The sequence below is a fragment of the Halichoerus grypus genome, chromosome 3 (assembly GCF_964656455.1).
Source record: "Halichoerus grypus chromosome 3, mHalGry1.hap1.1, whole genome shotgun sequence".
Taxonomy (NCBI): Eukaryota; Metazoa; Chordata; class Mammalia; order Carnivora; family Phocidae; genus Halichoerus; species Halichoerus grypus.
Genome location: NC_135714.1, coordinates 4,162,715 through 4,177,784, shown reverse-complemented (window position 1 = coordinate 4,177,784; position 15,070 = coordinate 4,162,715). Strand labels below are relative to the sequence as shown.

Sequence of the window (15,070 nt, the reverse complement as noted above, 5' to 3'; positions counted from 1 at the left end):
ATTGGAAGGGGGCGCGGGCTCGCGCCGCGCGGCCTTCCCGCCCATTTCCCGGCGCCCGGCCTGGGGCGGGGTGGCTGGGAGGCGCTAGGAGGGGCGGGCGGCCGGCGCGAGGGGCGCGCAGGCGCAGCGCGGCGGACCGGGTCCCCGCGAGGTGGCGCGCGCGGAGCGCCTGCGCGGTGCGGCCGGCTGCGGCGGCGGCGGCGGCGGCGGCAGCGGCGGCGGCGGCAGCCGGGCCGGGCCCGAGGGCGCCTGCGTGCTGAGGCGGGACGCGGCCCGGCTGGCCGGCTCCGGCGGCGCCTGGGCGGGGCGGCGCGGTGGCGGCGGGCGCGGGCGGCGGTTGCTCGAGCGCGGCGGCCGGCGCGGGCGGCGGCGCGCTGACGGCGGCGGGCGCGGGCGGCGGGCGGGGGAAGATGGCGGAGCTCGGTAAGAAGTACTGCGTGTACTGCCTGGCCGAGGTGAGCCCGCTGCGCTTCCGCTGCACCGAGTGCCAGGACATCGAGCTGTGCCCCGAGTGCTTCTCGGCCGGCGCCGAGATCGGCCACCACCGCCGCTACCACGGCTACCAGCTGGTGGACGGCGGGCGCTTCACGCTGTGGGGGCCCGAGGCGGAGGGCGGCTGGACCAGCCGCGAGGAGCAGCTGCTGCTGGATGCCATCGAGCAGTTCGGCTTCGGAAACTGGGTGAGCGGCCGGCACGACGCGCACCTGCTCGTTCCGTGCCCGCGCCGGCTGGGAGGCGGGCGCGGTCGGCGCGCCGGTTAGGCTCAGAGAAGTGGCGCGACATGCCCAAGGGCGCACAGCCAGGAAGTAGCAAGGTGGGGGTTTGGGCTATGGCTTGGCGACCACAGGGCCCTGTTCCCGACCTTAGGAGCAGTTGCACGGGTGCTTGCAGAGTGCAGGCGCTTCGGGCAAGCCCGCGCCGGGCCCGAGTCGCGTTGCTGGACGGAGACAGGTCCGCAGACTTGGCCGAGCAGTAGGCGCCCTGAAGGACTTGGTTCTGCCAGGAGCACAGTGGTGGTGAAGGCCAGGCAGCCTTCGCACACGCCCCGCGGCTGCTCTCCCTTCTCCGTGCGCTTGCTTTGTACGCGGCCCGGTTGGCCCTGCGCCGTTGTCAGGGCGTGTGCCCTGGGTCCCCTGGCAGGGACTTGTTTATCCTGGGGTCCCCGCAAGGCCCAGGACGTCGTGTGAGGAGTGCTCGGTAAGTACTGAACAAAGGAGCACAGACCCGGAGGCGTTTGTCCTGGGCTTTTGCTCTCATCAGAAGGGCTGTGTGGAGACTGAGCTGAGTGGAGAAGGTGAGAGCGGGCTCCTTTCGGTTAGCGGGATAGTGTGCTGGGCCGCCCCGGGGGAGAGTGGGTGCTCTTCTCTGGACAGTCTCTGGGGAGCTCTCTTTCCGCTCGGGAACAGGAAGCTTTCATCCGTGTTAGAAAGGGAAGATCTCTGGCTGGATTCTGGGCCATCTCTGCCAAGAGCTTGTGTCCACCTGCAGGCATCATGAGAAGCAGGGAGGAGTGGGCATGACCCCAGCTCCCTCATCCCTCCAGACCCTTCTACATGAGGTCCTCCTACTTCCCTGAGCCAGTATTTCATCTTGCTGTCATTTCTCCAGCAGTGCACCCCTCCTCCTGGGCTTCTCCCCTTATTCCCAAACCTGGCCTGCTTTCCTTTCCATAAAGTGAGCCAGCCTTCAGGGACTAACAACACCCATGCTGCATCCCGGGGAATCCTTACTCCTTAGAGACACACTGCTGCACAGATTCTCACCTAAGCGCCAACATGGTGATCACCATCCTCTGAAAACCTCATTTTGTCTTGAAGTGCATCGATGTGCGTCGAGCCTCTGCACTGTGCACGTTGTACAATGGTGAAGGACTCTGCAGGGGAGAAAGGCCTCGTCCCTGTCTTCAGGGGCTTAAAGTGTTGTAACCGTTTGAGTCTGAGCCAGGACCTCTTCCCTAAGTTCCAGCCTTCGGTGAACCGCTGGCGGACCTCCTCGCTGCTTATCTCACGGACATCTTGACCCTCCGTGAACCAGCTCTCCTACCACCTCACTCAGTTACTCGGACTGCACTCAGAGGCATCCATCCTCAGGTCCTTCTTGCAGGCCCAGTCCAGCAGCAGCTCCATCTCCAGCATATTTTCAGAATCTAACCACTGGTCACACCCTTAGTCCAGGCTGGTGTTTATCTCTTGCCTTGACCACCTCTGGGGCCTCCCAGCTGGTCTTTCTGCTTCATTCTTGTGCCCTCCAGCCCATTCCGTGCGCCATAATCAGAGTGATCTTTGAAGACATGCCGCATCCCATCAGCCTTCAGTGGCTTCCAGGCCTACTTAGATTAAATTTCATGGCCCACAGGGATCTCAGCTGCTACCCCCCCAACCATTTTTTATTTCTACTGCTTGGAGCGCTTTTCCTCCAGATCATGGCTCGTGACTGGTCTTTCGGCTTCCATATCAGCGCCTCCAAGAGACTCCCGCCCCCCGCCCCCTGTTCTCAGAGCGCTTATCTCCACAGCCATTGCTAAAAATAGCTGAGGTGGACCCAGAGCTTTGCCGAGTGCCAGGCACTGTGCTGGGCAGTTTGTTTCCTGGGACCTCTTCCCAGCCGCCCTGTGCAGTCGGCTTTGAACTGAGGAGTTTCACATCAGAGCCTGCTGCCCGCTGCACTCCTCGCTGGTCTCCACTCTGCAGCACTGTGGGGGACGCCCGAGGACTCGGCCACTTAGAGTGTGTCGGAGGAAGCGTGGGCCAGGAAGGGGGGCGTCCTGACCCAAAGCAGTGCTTTTGGAACTGGAGTGTGCCTAGGAATCACCTGGGGAGCTTGTTAACATGCAGATTCCTCTCCAAGCAAACAGCAATCTCAGCTGTTAGAGGAGACCAAGCCGGAGGAGGGGCTTGGGCCTGGGTGCTGAGGGTCCTCTTCCTGCTGAACCCGTGGGGGGTCCTGGGAGGAGGCAGAGATTCTGCACGCTAACCACACCTGGAGTGCTGCCAGGCTGCGGGCGCTGGTATCCCTTTAGCTGTGCGCTCTTGGGCCACCTGCTCTGCCCACCAGCCTTCACCATGCTTCCCCCGAGGCTCTCTGCAGCTCCGAGACGTGCGGTTCCCTTCTGAGCAGATGCCCAGCTGCGTGCACGGAAGCGACCTGCCCCACGCGTGCCCCGTGCAGCCTGTTCCAGTTCTGAGCGGGGCTCCTTCGTGCACACCTCGTCTCGTGCCCTTCACCACAGGTCTGGGGCTGGCTTTGTAGTTTCCAGCTGCAGAACAGCGCCTCGGAGAATTGAAGATGCTTGTCCGGGATGCCTTGGCTTTTCTCATGGTAAAGCCAGGGCTCAGGTGCAGGCCCGTCTGATTCCAAAGTCTGCGCCTTAAGCTCTGGGTGTAAGAGCATTAAGTACTGCGGGTCAGAGGCTGGGAGCTTACTGCTGCGGCCAAAGGTGTGGCTGGCCTGGTAGGGCTTTTCAGGGGGACGTCGGTCCGTGCCTGGGACGGGAAGTGGGGAGATGACCAGGGGAGGGCGGGAGCTAGGTTTCGCGGGCTGGGTGCGGTGTGGAGAGAGGCAGCACACGAATCAGTGGCAGCTGTGTAGACGAAGGTGAGCCCGGTCGCCCTCATTTTTCAGATGGCACGCGTGATCTGTCACCTCTGGGTGGCACTGCTTTGTGTGGGATTCATGGGGGTGGGGCGATTTCAGCAGATCCTGGGGGAGAGGCCGCTGCTGAAGTCTGGCGCCATTGCTCCCTTTCGTCCTGGGGCTGAGGCACTGGGACCGACGGGGCCGGGGGTGGCTGAGGGATGCTCGCTGTGAGGCCGGGAGGGTTTGGGGGCGAGCTGTGTATCTACGCACTGACACCGGGCCCCTGCCTTTGAGCTTGGGTGGGGAGATGCCTGGGAATGCGACAGCGGGGAAGGGTGGGCAGGTGGTCAGTGACCTGGAGTTACGTCACCAGGGGTATCCAGAGCCTCGAAGCAGCCGGTTTTGTGGTGGGTGCTACTTGTGTTCAGAGTTAGAAGATACAGATCGTGCTGGAAACCGCTGGGGTGGGTGAAGGAATGTGGCAGAGCCAGAAGTTGACCCGGTCCTCTGACTCCATGCCCAGAACCTCACTGAGTGCGGGCAGAATCCTGGATTCTGCGGAGTCCCGGAATCCCAGGGGCTCCCCAGATCTCCTGAGCTGGCATCTGTATGGGTGAGGTCTGGAAATAGGTATTGATAGAGTTCTGGTGCGGCCCACGGTGCCATGTTGGGGAACCATGGGAACATTCACTTCTCGTGGAAGGGTGTTGGTGGGAACGGGTAAGCCCATCCCTTGAGCATCCTGACAATGGGGAGGGAGGAGCCTGGGTGGAGAAAGCAGCTAGAGGTAATAGGGTTCTGCAGGGCAGTGGTTTCAGAACACCCTGGAAGGCTTGTTAAAACGCAGATCGTGCCCAGTCCCCCCCTCCTGGCTCTGCATCAGTAGATCCGGTCTGGGATCCACATGAGAATTTGCATTTCTAACAACTTCTCGGGTGTTGCTGATGAGGCTGGTCCAGGGACCCTACTTTCAGACCATCGATGTAGAGTAAGGCATGCCACTTTTTATTGTAGTGAAATATACATAACATTTATCATTTTAACCATTTTTTTAAGTGAGCTGTATGCCCACCGTGGGGCTGTATTCATGACCCCAAGATCAAGAGTCACGTGCTCTGCCGACTGAGCTAGCCAGGCGCCCCCAGTTTTAGCCGTTATAAAGTGTCCAGTTCAGTGACATTAAGTATGTTCACACTGTTGGGCCGCATCACCACCGTCCATCTCCAGAACTTTCTCATCATCACAGACAGAAACTGTGCCTGTTACACAACATCTCCCCGCTTACCCCCGTCCCCAGCCCTGGGCACCCACCGTCCTGCTTTCCATCTCTGTGAATTTGACTACTCTTGGGACCTCATATAGAGAAATGCTACACTGTTTGTCCTGTTGTGAGTAGTTCATTTCACTCAGCTTAACGTTAGCCCTCGAGGTTCATTCACGTCGCGGGTGTCACACGTCCTGCTAGTTTAAGGCTGAACACCATCCGGCCGTTCGTCCATCCGGCCGGCCGCCAGGGGCGCTTGGGCCGCTCCCAGTTTTGGCTGTTGGGAGTCCGCCGCAGTGAACATAGGTGTGCAAACATCTGAGTCCGCGCTTGTCATCATTTTAGATCAATATCTAGAGGTGGCGGGCCAGGGTCACCTGGTTACTGTTTTGAGGTGTGTCCTTCTGTCCCGCACTTGGTGAAGTGCGCTCTCAGGCTTATCTGACCCGAAAGGCTCCGTCCCCTTGAGGGCCAGTCACAGCCGTGTGAGCTGGTGAGTTCTCTTGAGCTGAGGGAGGAGGACAGGGAACCTGGAACTGAGGCTTGCAGAACTTTGCGTGTGAACAAATCCAACGAACAGGAGCAGTGGCCAAGGGAAATAGGGTCCCTAAATGGCTGGTGACCTGTAAGGACAGATGACAAGCCGCTCTTGGTCCTCGGCCTCTGATGTGGGAGGGGGCACCGCCCACCAGTGTGTCTGTGGCAGAGGCTCAAGCCGTGGGCTGGGGGCCGCATGGGGGGGGGCAGGGTTCGCCCCAGAGCAGCGGGTGCCCAGCCCTTCCAGCCCCCGCGAGGCAGGCGGCTCTTCTGTCCCCTCTGAGGATGACTGAGCGAGGCTGGAGTGGGCGGGCCCGAACCACATCCGAAGCCGCGTGGGGTCAGCTGGGAGAGGAGGCCCAGGTGGCCGGGCTGGCGACTGGTCAGGCAACACTGGGCCCTGTGGGTGCATGTCCCCAGCTCAGGAGGGACAGGTGGGCATCCCGCCGCACAGGCTCATCCCTCCTCTTTCCTCTGGGCCTGAGCGGTCCCTCCTTGTCCTTTGGTCAAAGCCCATCGCTCAGCTCTTCATTCTTCCCTGGCCCCGTGCAGGCCTTTGCTCCCTCCTGCTGGCTTGGGGCTGGGGCTGCCCCCTTGTCCCCAGCTGCTCCTGGGGTCTCTGCTCCCAGGGCGGCTCTGCCCGCAGAACCTGCTCCCCCGGGGCACCGCCACAGGTTTGCATGCTGGGCCTTCTGGCTGCTTCTGTCCCTTTGAAGCTTCTTGCCTTGAAGAAGGAAGCCCCACCTCTGAGTCTGGCTCCCAAGCTCTGGGGAGGAGAGGGTGCTGCTGGTGGGGGAGGGGCCGAGGTGGCACTCAGTGCTCTCTGGGAAGCTCTGGGGAAGGAGCTGGTTTGTACACAAAGACTGACTGTCACTCTGCTCGGGAGGAGAGGGGAGGAGACGGCCAGCACAGTGCCCCAGCCACGTGCCCCAGAGGTTAGAGGTGGAGTGGCCGAGCCACAGGCGAGGTGGTTCTAGGAGCGTGCGGGCCGTGGTCTGGCCTTGCTCTGCCTTTCTAAAGGACCAGGAAGCATTTGATTGCAGAGGTCTCCCTGCGGTGTGCACTGTGTCACCGCCCCACGAGAGGCCCCGTGGTGACAGGGCGAGTGCTCCGGAGCGAGACTGTCTGCTACAGAAGCCCTGGGGGGAGCGTCACCTGAGGTTCCAGGTGCTACATGCAGAAGCACATACCTGTCACTGTGATGAGTTTTATTTCCTCCCGACGAAGCGCTGGCAGGGGAGGGATTACAGGCCCAGAGGCAGAAGGTGAGAGGATAAGAATCACAGGCCACGGGTGGTTGAGCCAGAACCTGCACCCCGCCCAGGGTTGGGGGGCTACGACAGGCCTCCAGAGGGGAGGGGGGCGGCTGCGGGTGCGCCCAGGCCATGGCGCCAAGGGGGGAGCCGGCCGGCACATTGCCGGTGACTTCTCCGCACTGCCCTCCCCTTCCCGTGCTTGCTCCGGTGCTGGAGGCCGCTCCAGTGAGCCATGGAAAGGCCGGGAAGAGACCAGACCAGCCAGAAAAGGCCGTGGAGTCCTGACTCCCTGGGATGCTCACTTCTGTCCCGGAGAGCCAGCGTCCTGGTGGGAGTCTAGTGACCTTGGACAGTAGACTTGACAGCCCGTTCAGTGTCCTAGAGGCGTGTTTTCCTTCATTTCTCTGAGGACTCTAAGGAAGCAGCATACCTATCCTTATCTTTTTCCAGGGGCGGGAGGCTAAAGGACCAGAACCTGGAATTCTGTCTCCGCAGACTGTGGGCTACTCACCCGAGTGCCGCTGTGTGTCGGGGAAAACCAGCTGCAGGATACAGTTGTGGTCCTTGCGTAGTTGTAGTTGCCCCTGAGTTGTCCTTGTCTCTCCACATCTGTCCCCCCAAACCCACTTTTGTTGCTTCTGCCTGCCCACCCTTCTGTTTGCCCATCCATGCGTGTGTCTGTCTGTCCGTCCATCCATCATCTAGATTAAGCAGAAACTTTGACCTTGAGCACATGCTCTGCTGCTGTCATATGTGACTCTGGGGCTGTGACAAGACACTTGGGCCCCTTGCGGGAGGCAGGCAGGTCTCGTGTGACTGCTGACGCGTGCAGATGGGAGAAGACAGGGTGTGCGGGCAGGATGCGGGCATGTGGTGGGGTTCTGCAGCTCTTGCTATTTTTAATCATCTTTTAAGGTATGTTCCTCCCTGTCATTCCTCTGTGGATTCTGGTTAGAACCAGAGCTGTGTCGTCGCTCTTGTTCAGACCGTTCCGTCGTGATCTTCCTCTCTTCCCGAGTCTTTGAGAAATTAGGGTTTTGGTGTTTTCCTGGGCCTTTCTCAATGGTCCTGAGACAAACACAGTGGCCTGGGGGCGATTCTCCTTCAGCGGCAGCTGCTGGCCAGTGTCTGTCCTGGCCGTGGCCTTGCAGCTGTCATCGGGCAGTGGGTAAGGTGGATTGATGACAGAGACTCCTGGGCTCCTGGTGACGAGGCGCTGGCCACTCTGATTTGATTCATGGCTTCATAAATACTCATAACCTGGGTCCATGCGAGAGCCAGAGTCCGCCTCTTTATGTGAAGAGGGTCTGGGCAACCAAAGTGCCAGCGCACGGCTGGCCAGCCTGCACCCGTGTGGCCCTGGGGGGGGTGGATGTTTGTGGAGCAGGACATTGCCCTTGTCACCTGCCTGTGACCATGGAGCCACGCCGCACTCGCCACGGCCAGGGAGCTTGTCCATGGGACAGAAGAGTCCTCTTCTGAGTACTCTGTGTTTTCTTTTCTAATATTTGGATGTCAATCTTAGACCTCTAAATAGAGAATTATGAGGCAGAATTTAACGTTACTTTTTAGGGGCACCTGGCTGGGCTCAGTCCGTGAAGTGCCCAGCTCTTGATTTCGGCTCAGGTTGTCATGGTCTCTGGGTTGTGAGATCGAGCCCCGTGTCGGGCTCTACGCTCAGCATGGAGTTGGCTTGAGATTCTCTCTCTCTCTCTCTCCCTCTGCCCCTCCCCCACCGCACTCTCCCTCTCTCTCTCTCTAAAAAAAAAAAGAATTTATTTTTTAAAAATAACTTTTCTTTTCAATTTACCCAAAAAAGTGAAAAAATAGTATGCAGAGTTCCCGTATATGTTCATCCCATAAGCCTCCTGAAGTGTTAGCGTCTTGCAGAGGTACGACGTGGTTCCAGAAGGCAGGATGCTGATGTGGATTCAGAGCCCTTCCCTCGTGCACAGACCGGCCCGGGGTCCCCGCCAGGAAACCCCAGTGATGTCGCTGACATGTCTCTTGCAGTCACAGTTCTCTGTCTCGTGGCTGACACGCTGGAGGGCTGCTGGCTGCTACTTTGTGGAACGTTGCCGGCCTCTGGTGCCGGGCCCGCCGCCGTGAGCAGCGTGGGACGGGGTCGCTCTTCTGACACTCCCTCCCGTTGGGGGATTTCTCCTTCTGACTTAGAACCGGACACAATATTCTTGAGGATGAGGACAGGCCGTAGGCGGGTGTCCAGTGCAGTGGCCCCTTCCCGCTCAGCGCGGCCGCCCTGGCTGGCCCCTGGTGTCCCGATGTGGCCCAGCAGACAGCGCCCGTCTTCCAGCCCTTTGCACAGCGGCAGCGGCGTGTACTCGCTCTTCTGGGCCGTGCTGCTCGCTGCCTGGCCTGTGAGCGGGAACACTTGCTGGGGGCGGGCGGGCCCAGGTGTCCCTGCCCCGGCCCCCGGCGCTGAGGGCCCCGGCGGTTTCCGGCGCCTGCGCTCGCTCCCACGCTGTCAAAGTTGATGGCAAGAACCTCCAACCGATAACACACCTTGGTTTGGCCAGATACCGACTTGACTTCACTTCTCAGAATCCTTCTGTTTTTCAGGATTTCAGTTTTCTCCGAAATGTGGTGCTCCGAGCATCCAGTCATTTTTGAAAGGCAGGTTGCTGAGGTTCAGGGTCAGCGGACTTTTGTTGGGGGGGGCACCTGGTGCTTCTGCCCACTCACGGGGCAGCCCGCTCTGCAGGTTTTCTCACGGGGCCAGGGCGGGGGGCCAGGCCTGGGGCCCGGCTTCCTAACCAGGCAAGCCTGGATGGGCAGCCCAGGCCCCCGAGCCTCTGGTGAAGGGGCACCTCAGGTCCCTCACACGGGAGGCTCCCTGGACACTTGACTCTGAACTGTGTATGGCTGCAGGCTCGCCCAGAAGCTGCGGTGAGGGGTGGAGAAGCCTCTGGGCCGGGCTTGGCCATACCTCTGACCACGTGGCCGGGCCCTGGAAGCTCAGACCGGGCGCATGTGGGCATTTCCGCTCTCTGGACACCCTCATGAGGATGTCCTTTCCTCCTGACCGGGCAGGTGTCAGGGATGGTGTTTCCAGTGTAGCTCATCAGGGTGGAAGAATGCCCACCGGCCTGCTCGCCCCTCTGAGCGGGACCTGAGCTGGGCCCCTCGTGTGCACGAAGCCTCTGCGCGTTCTGTCCATAGTGTTCGCAGCAAGTGTGGGGTGCGTGGTAGGGCTGTCTCCTTACTCCTGTCTCCCTACTGGTAAGAACCCGAGGCCCAGAGATGGGAAGTGACCAGCTTGGGTCACACAGTGGCCGTAGATGCTGGGGATGGTTGTAACGCGGTGTGTTTTTTGGGGTTTCTTTTTGGGTAGGAGGAGGCAAATGCTCCCTGGGAAAATAAAATGAACAGATTTGATGCAAATAGTAATGGTTTAAAGAAGTTAATCACGTACGCAGTTCTTCCCCGTAAGACCAGAATCTGGTGTTTGCTCTAATCTTCTGGTTCTCAGAAATGGTTCCCCCCCGTTAGGCCCCAGCGTTGCCCTGTCCCCGGGCCTCGGAGCCCCGCCCTCAGCGCTCAGTGCCCTGGGGAGGAGTCCCTGAGGCCAGGCCACAGGAGCGCTTCCCTCCCTCGGTGCCCTGTGTGTCCTCAGTCCGCAGCCCCAGTGGACTGGCTGGTTTTCTGGAATCCAGTTGGGCCTTCGGGGGTGCAGAGACCAAGCTGATCTTGCGGGGGTGAGCGGGCGAGGGCGCAGAGTGGCTGGCGTGGCGCCCCGGCGGCCAGCAGAGCCGAGTGCAGGGGGAGTGGGGGCTGGAGGCAGGGGGCTGAGCGGCTGCCGGGGAATGAGTGCGCATTTTGGGCAGCTACTCTGTGGAGTGGCTTTAGCGGTTGACTGAGGAAGAGGCCTCTTGGCAGAAGGAAAAGATTGGGGGAGTTGTACAATTTCCTCTCGTTAATAACCCTTGTGTTCGTGGGTCACCTTCTGTGGGAGCGCGCGCTCGCAGCCCGCGGCAGGCGTTAGCTACCTACCCGTGGAGGCTGTCATCGGTGACGGCCCCCGCCGCTTTAAAAGGCACGCCTGGTCCTCTGTCCCACCACCTGGGAAGGGGACAGGCTGCCGCCCCCCTACGCCCTGGGGGCCGTGTCCCTTTCGGTTCCTGGAGGCAGGCAGCGTGGTCCAACAGGGTCCCTCCTGTGTCGGGAGCGGAGGGTGGGAGCCCTGGTGGCCCTGGGAAGAGGCGGGGCAGCGGGGGTGGTCCGCCCCCCCCTTCCCCCCCGCCCCGGAGTGCAGGCTTTGCGGTGGGGCAGGCGGCACCTCCCCGGATCGTCCCCGCCGGGCCCGTCTAGTGTCCACAACCGCCGGGTGAGCCCGGCTCCAAAGAGCGCGCCGTCCGGTGCCCTGTGGGAGGGGGGATGCCGTGGACTGGAAGCGGTCCAGGCCGACCTTGGCGAGCGGCGCGCGCCCCCGAGCGTGAGGCCGACTTTCGGAGTAACCTGTGACCCCTGTCGTTGTAGGAAGACATGGCCGCTCACGTCGGAGCTTCCCGCACGCCCCAGGAGGTGATGGAGCATTACGTAAGCATGTACATCCACGGAAACCTGGGGAGAGCCTGCATCCCCGACACCATCCCCAACCGGGTGACCGACCACACGTGCCCCGGCGGAGGGCCCCTGTCCCCCAGCCTCACCACCCCCTTGCCTCCCCTAGACATCTCGGTGGCCGAGCAGCAGCAGCTGGGCTACATGCCGCTGCGTGACGACTATGAGATCGAGTACGACCAGGACGCCGAGACGCTCATCAGCGGGCTCTCGGTCAACTACGACGACGAGGACGTGGAGATCGAGCTGAAGCGCGCGCACGTGGACATGTACGTCCGCAAGCTCAGGGAGCGGCAGCGGCGCAAGAACATCGCGCGCGACTACAACCTGGTGCCCGCCTTCCTGGGCAAGGACAAGAAGGACAAGGAGCGGCCGGCCAAGCGCAAGGTCACCAAGGAGGAGAAGGAGCTGCGGCTGAAGCTGCGGCCGCTCTACCAGTTCATGTCGTGCAAGGAGTTCGACGACCTGTTCGAGGGCATGCACAAGGAGAAGATGCTGCGGGCCAAGATCCGCGAGCTGCAGCGGTACCGGCGCAACGGCATCACCAAGCTCGAGGAGTCGGCCGAGTACGAGGCGGCGCGGCACAAGCGCGAGAAGAGGAAGGAGAACAAGAGCGCGGCCGGCGCCAAGAGGGGCAAGGAGGACGCCAAGGACGGCGAGTTCGCGGCCATCGAGCACCTGCCGGGCTTCGAGCTGCTGTCGGACCGCGAGAAGGTGCTCTGCAGCTCCTTGAACCTGAGCCCCGCGCGCTACGTGACCGTGAAGACCATCATCATCAAAGACCACCTGCAGAAGCGGCAGGGGATCCCCTCCAAAAGCCGCCTCCCTAGTTACTTGGACAAAGTCCTCAAGAAAAGGATTTTAAATTTCCTCACGGAGAGCGGGTGGATATCCAGGGATGCGTCCTGAAAGCGGCGCCGGGCTCAGGGCGCTGGCCAGCGAGCCCCGAGGACTTGGGGTGAGGGAGCGAGGACTTGGGGTGAGGGAGCGGAGCGGCAGGAGATGCTTCCCCCGCCCCGCCCCGTTGTTGCTCTTTTTTAAACAAATTGAGTTCCTTTCTTTTAGGCTATCAATTCTTTTCATGGTCCTCTGAAAAAGAAGCAATAGTAACGATTTTATGTCGGATCGTGGGGGAAGCCGATATATGTATATTTTAACTTAGTCCTAAAGTCATACCTTAAGATGACGATTTGCCTTTACGTGTTCAGTTTGGGGAATATTATGAGATTGGGCCATTTCCTTTTGTGTCTTCCCCTTGGTACGCGACTCTTGGGCTGTGGGTAAGAGGAGCAGCTTCCTGCTGGGCCCGCCAGCCACCAGCTTGACCCTGTGACGTGACCTCTGGCTGGCCGCCGGGGACGCCCTCGGGGGGCCCGCTGCCACCCCCACGGACACCCCAGCACAGCCCCAGCACGCGGCACTTTAGGTGGGGGCCGGGGCGGGGCAGGTGGGCAGCGAGGCTGGAGAACCGCGGGATGTTTCCCGGGAGCCTCAGAGGAGGAGTCGGGTGGCACACCGTGTCCGAGCGAGCTTCCCCCGGATTCCCGGCCGCAGGCAGTCGGAGCCTGCCGATGCCGAGCCCGGAAACCACCCCTTGCCTCACTTACTGGGGGCGGAGCCTGCGGGCTCACGGCGGGCAGGCTCCCTGGTGTGTGGAGGGGGGCTCCGGGGGCGCCGGCAGGACTGGCGTGGGCGCCAGAACTCAGAGCCGGTCTTCCAGGGGGCTGCTGCTTGCCGCCCGTAGGACTTGCAGTACCGAGCACCCCATTTGACTCGGAAGAACTCGTTTTAGAAATTGGAGGAGGGCTCTGAGTTCTGGAGTCCACGTCCTCCAGGATTTCATGGCGGTTGCAATGACCTTTTCCACTGCAACCCTGACCTTGACCGTGCTGGCCTGGCTAAGCGTCCTACTTCCGGTGGTGCCCAGCGCTCTGCGGACCAGAGCTGGACTGGGCTGCTCGCACACAGGCTCCGGCAGCGCAGGAGGGGGCCTCCGGGGCGAGGCCCTGCGTGGCTTCTCTGGGTCCCCGTCTTGGGCCGCTCAGCTTGTGCCCAGCCCTGCTGTGTGCAGGGGCCCCGCTTCCGTGGATGGACGCGGTACCTTCTTCCTGGAACTTGAGTCAGTCATTTGTCTTCCTGCTGCTCAGGGTTGGTTCTCCTGTCTAAGGCCCTGCTTTAGAGTCGGGGTGACTGCAGACCGCAGCACTCCATTCTTCCTGGAGCCCATCCTGCCTCTCCTGCCCCCCCCATAGCTACCAAGAGACTGTTTACCTCCCAGAATGCTGGGGCTTGAAGTTACATTAAAGTGAAGTTATTTGAAAGACGAAAGAAAAAAAGACCCTCATCATTTCCAAGGACTTAATTACGGTGCCTTTTCCTTTCTTTTTACATTCTTCTGTCCCCCAGGGTAAATTTTTCAGCATTAAATAAAACCTTTCAAATATATTGTACGTGGCTTTAGTTGTGAAGTACGTCGCGTGCTGGCAGGTAGTGGTCCCTGTGAGCCGCGCCCGGGACTCCTAGGCCCTAGGAAGACACAGCGAGCAGGGGTGGTGCCCCCTGGAGGCTCACTGCAGCGACTGAGCAGTGACGGGGATGGCGCCTCTCCCCTGCGCTTCCTGGACCAGCGGCTTCTCTGCCCTGGGAACCGACTAGAACTGCAGACCCTCAGGCCCTGCCCCGCCCTGGATGCTCCCTGGACGCTCGGAAACCGTGTCACCGTCCGGGCCTCCGGAGCGCAGGCTACAGCTCCTCCCGCCTTTGGCCTTCACTCAGTCCGTGTCAGGTTCCTGGTTTGGTGAGGTTCTCAATTTGGTATTTTTGTATGAAATGGCTGCCAGACTTAAGCTGGAGAAGCAAAAGATCCCGGTCAGCGTGTGGCCCAGGCCTGCCGAGGGCCGTCCAGTGAACAGTCTGTGCTTAAGCAGGTTTTCAGTATGTGGATCTTCTTCAGTGGTACGAACAATCCATTTAGGCTTGGCTGTTTTAGAACCGTGAACGTGTAACTGATGTTAAAGCACTGGCAGGTTGTCCGAGGAAGAGGCACCTTCATCACTGGGCGCCTCTTACCCCGTCCCCGCCGGCTGTGCGGCCCGTTGGCCCTTACGCGGCCGCCAGCGCAGGGCCCTTAAGCTTCTGTATTTAAAATTCGTTCCCCTCATCCCCTGAAATCAGGGTTTTGCCAAATGTAAACTGACTTTGAGTCCAAAAAGTTAGTTAGTTAATTCAGCCATTCAAAATAATGTTCTCTGGATGGCCCACGTGCCAAGGATGTGTAAAAACCGAAACTCTACAATTTTTATTTTTTTACACAATTCAGCAAGTGGGGAGCAAAGCGGTGTCACTGCTGCGTGGGCGCGCCCGGTCAGGGGACAGCGTGCGCGAGACCCGTCTGAGCTCGCGCCTGGCGTCAAACCCGTTCCTCCTCGCAAGTAGGAGTTAAACTGGCTGTGACGCAGAAGCCCGTTTGCACCAGGCCTCCGTCCCCGCCAGCGGCAGACCGCCCGGGGGGGCACGCACCTTACTCCGATCCCGGCCACGAAGGCCCCTCGTGGGCAGACGGCTCCGCACGGGAGGACGGGGGTGCAGTCGGCAGACCTCACCTCCAGCGCGGAGGGGCGTTTCCCTCTCAGTGGCGACGCAGGGTGACGGGAAACCACGGTGCAGCCCCTCAGCGGTCGTGCCCCAGCTGCCGAGGGAGGGGCTGCACACACGGGGAGAAGTTTGTTTGAAAATTACGCACGCAGCTTTGGGTTTAGAGGAGTTCCAGAAGGTGAGGCGAGATCCTCGCAGAGCTCGGACGCCTGTGGGTTTTCTCCGTGCGCTGCGCTGCCTGAGGTTCTGGGCAAGTTTCTGA

General features: G+C 60.8%; 1 protein-coding gene across 1 annotated transcript; it reads left to right on the top strand.

Moving 5' to 3' along the window:
* Nucleotides 1-346: 346 nt before the first annotated feature.
* On the top strand, nt 347-13,659 carry TADA2B (transcriptional adaptor 2B). The gene is made up of 2 exons (XM_036086438.2): nt 347-680; nt 11,131-13,659. The coding sequence occupies exons 1-2, from the start codon at nt 411-413 to the stop codon at nt 12,121-12,123; spliced, it is 1,263 nt and encodes a 420-aa protein (XP_035942331.1). The 5' UTR covers nt 347-410; the 3' UTR covers nt 12,124-13,659.
* Nucleotides 13,660-15,070: the final 1,411 nt, after the last annotated feature.

Coding starts and splice junctions, on each gene's coding strand:
- TADA2B (XM_036086438.2), top strand. CDS start 411: ATGGCGGAGCTCGGTAAGAAGTACTGCGTGTACTGCCTGGCCGAGGTG. Junction 681..11,130: donor AGTTCGGCTTCGGAAACTGG/GTGAGCGGCCGG, acceptor CTGTCGTTGTAG/GAAGACATGGCCGCTCACGT.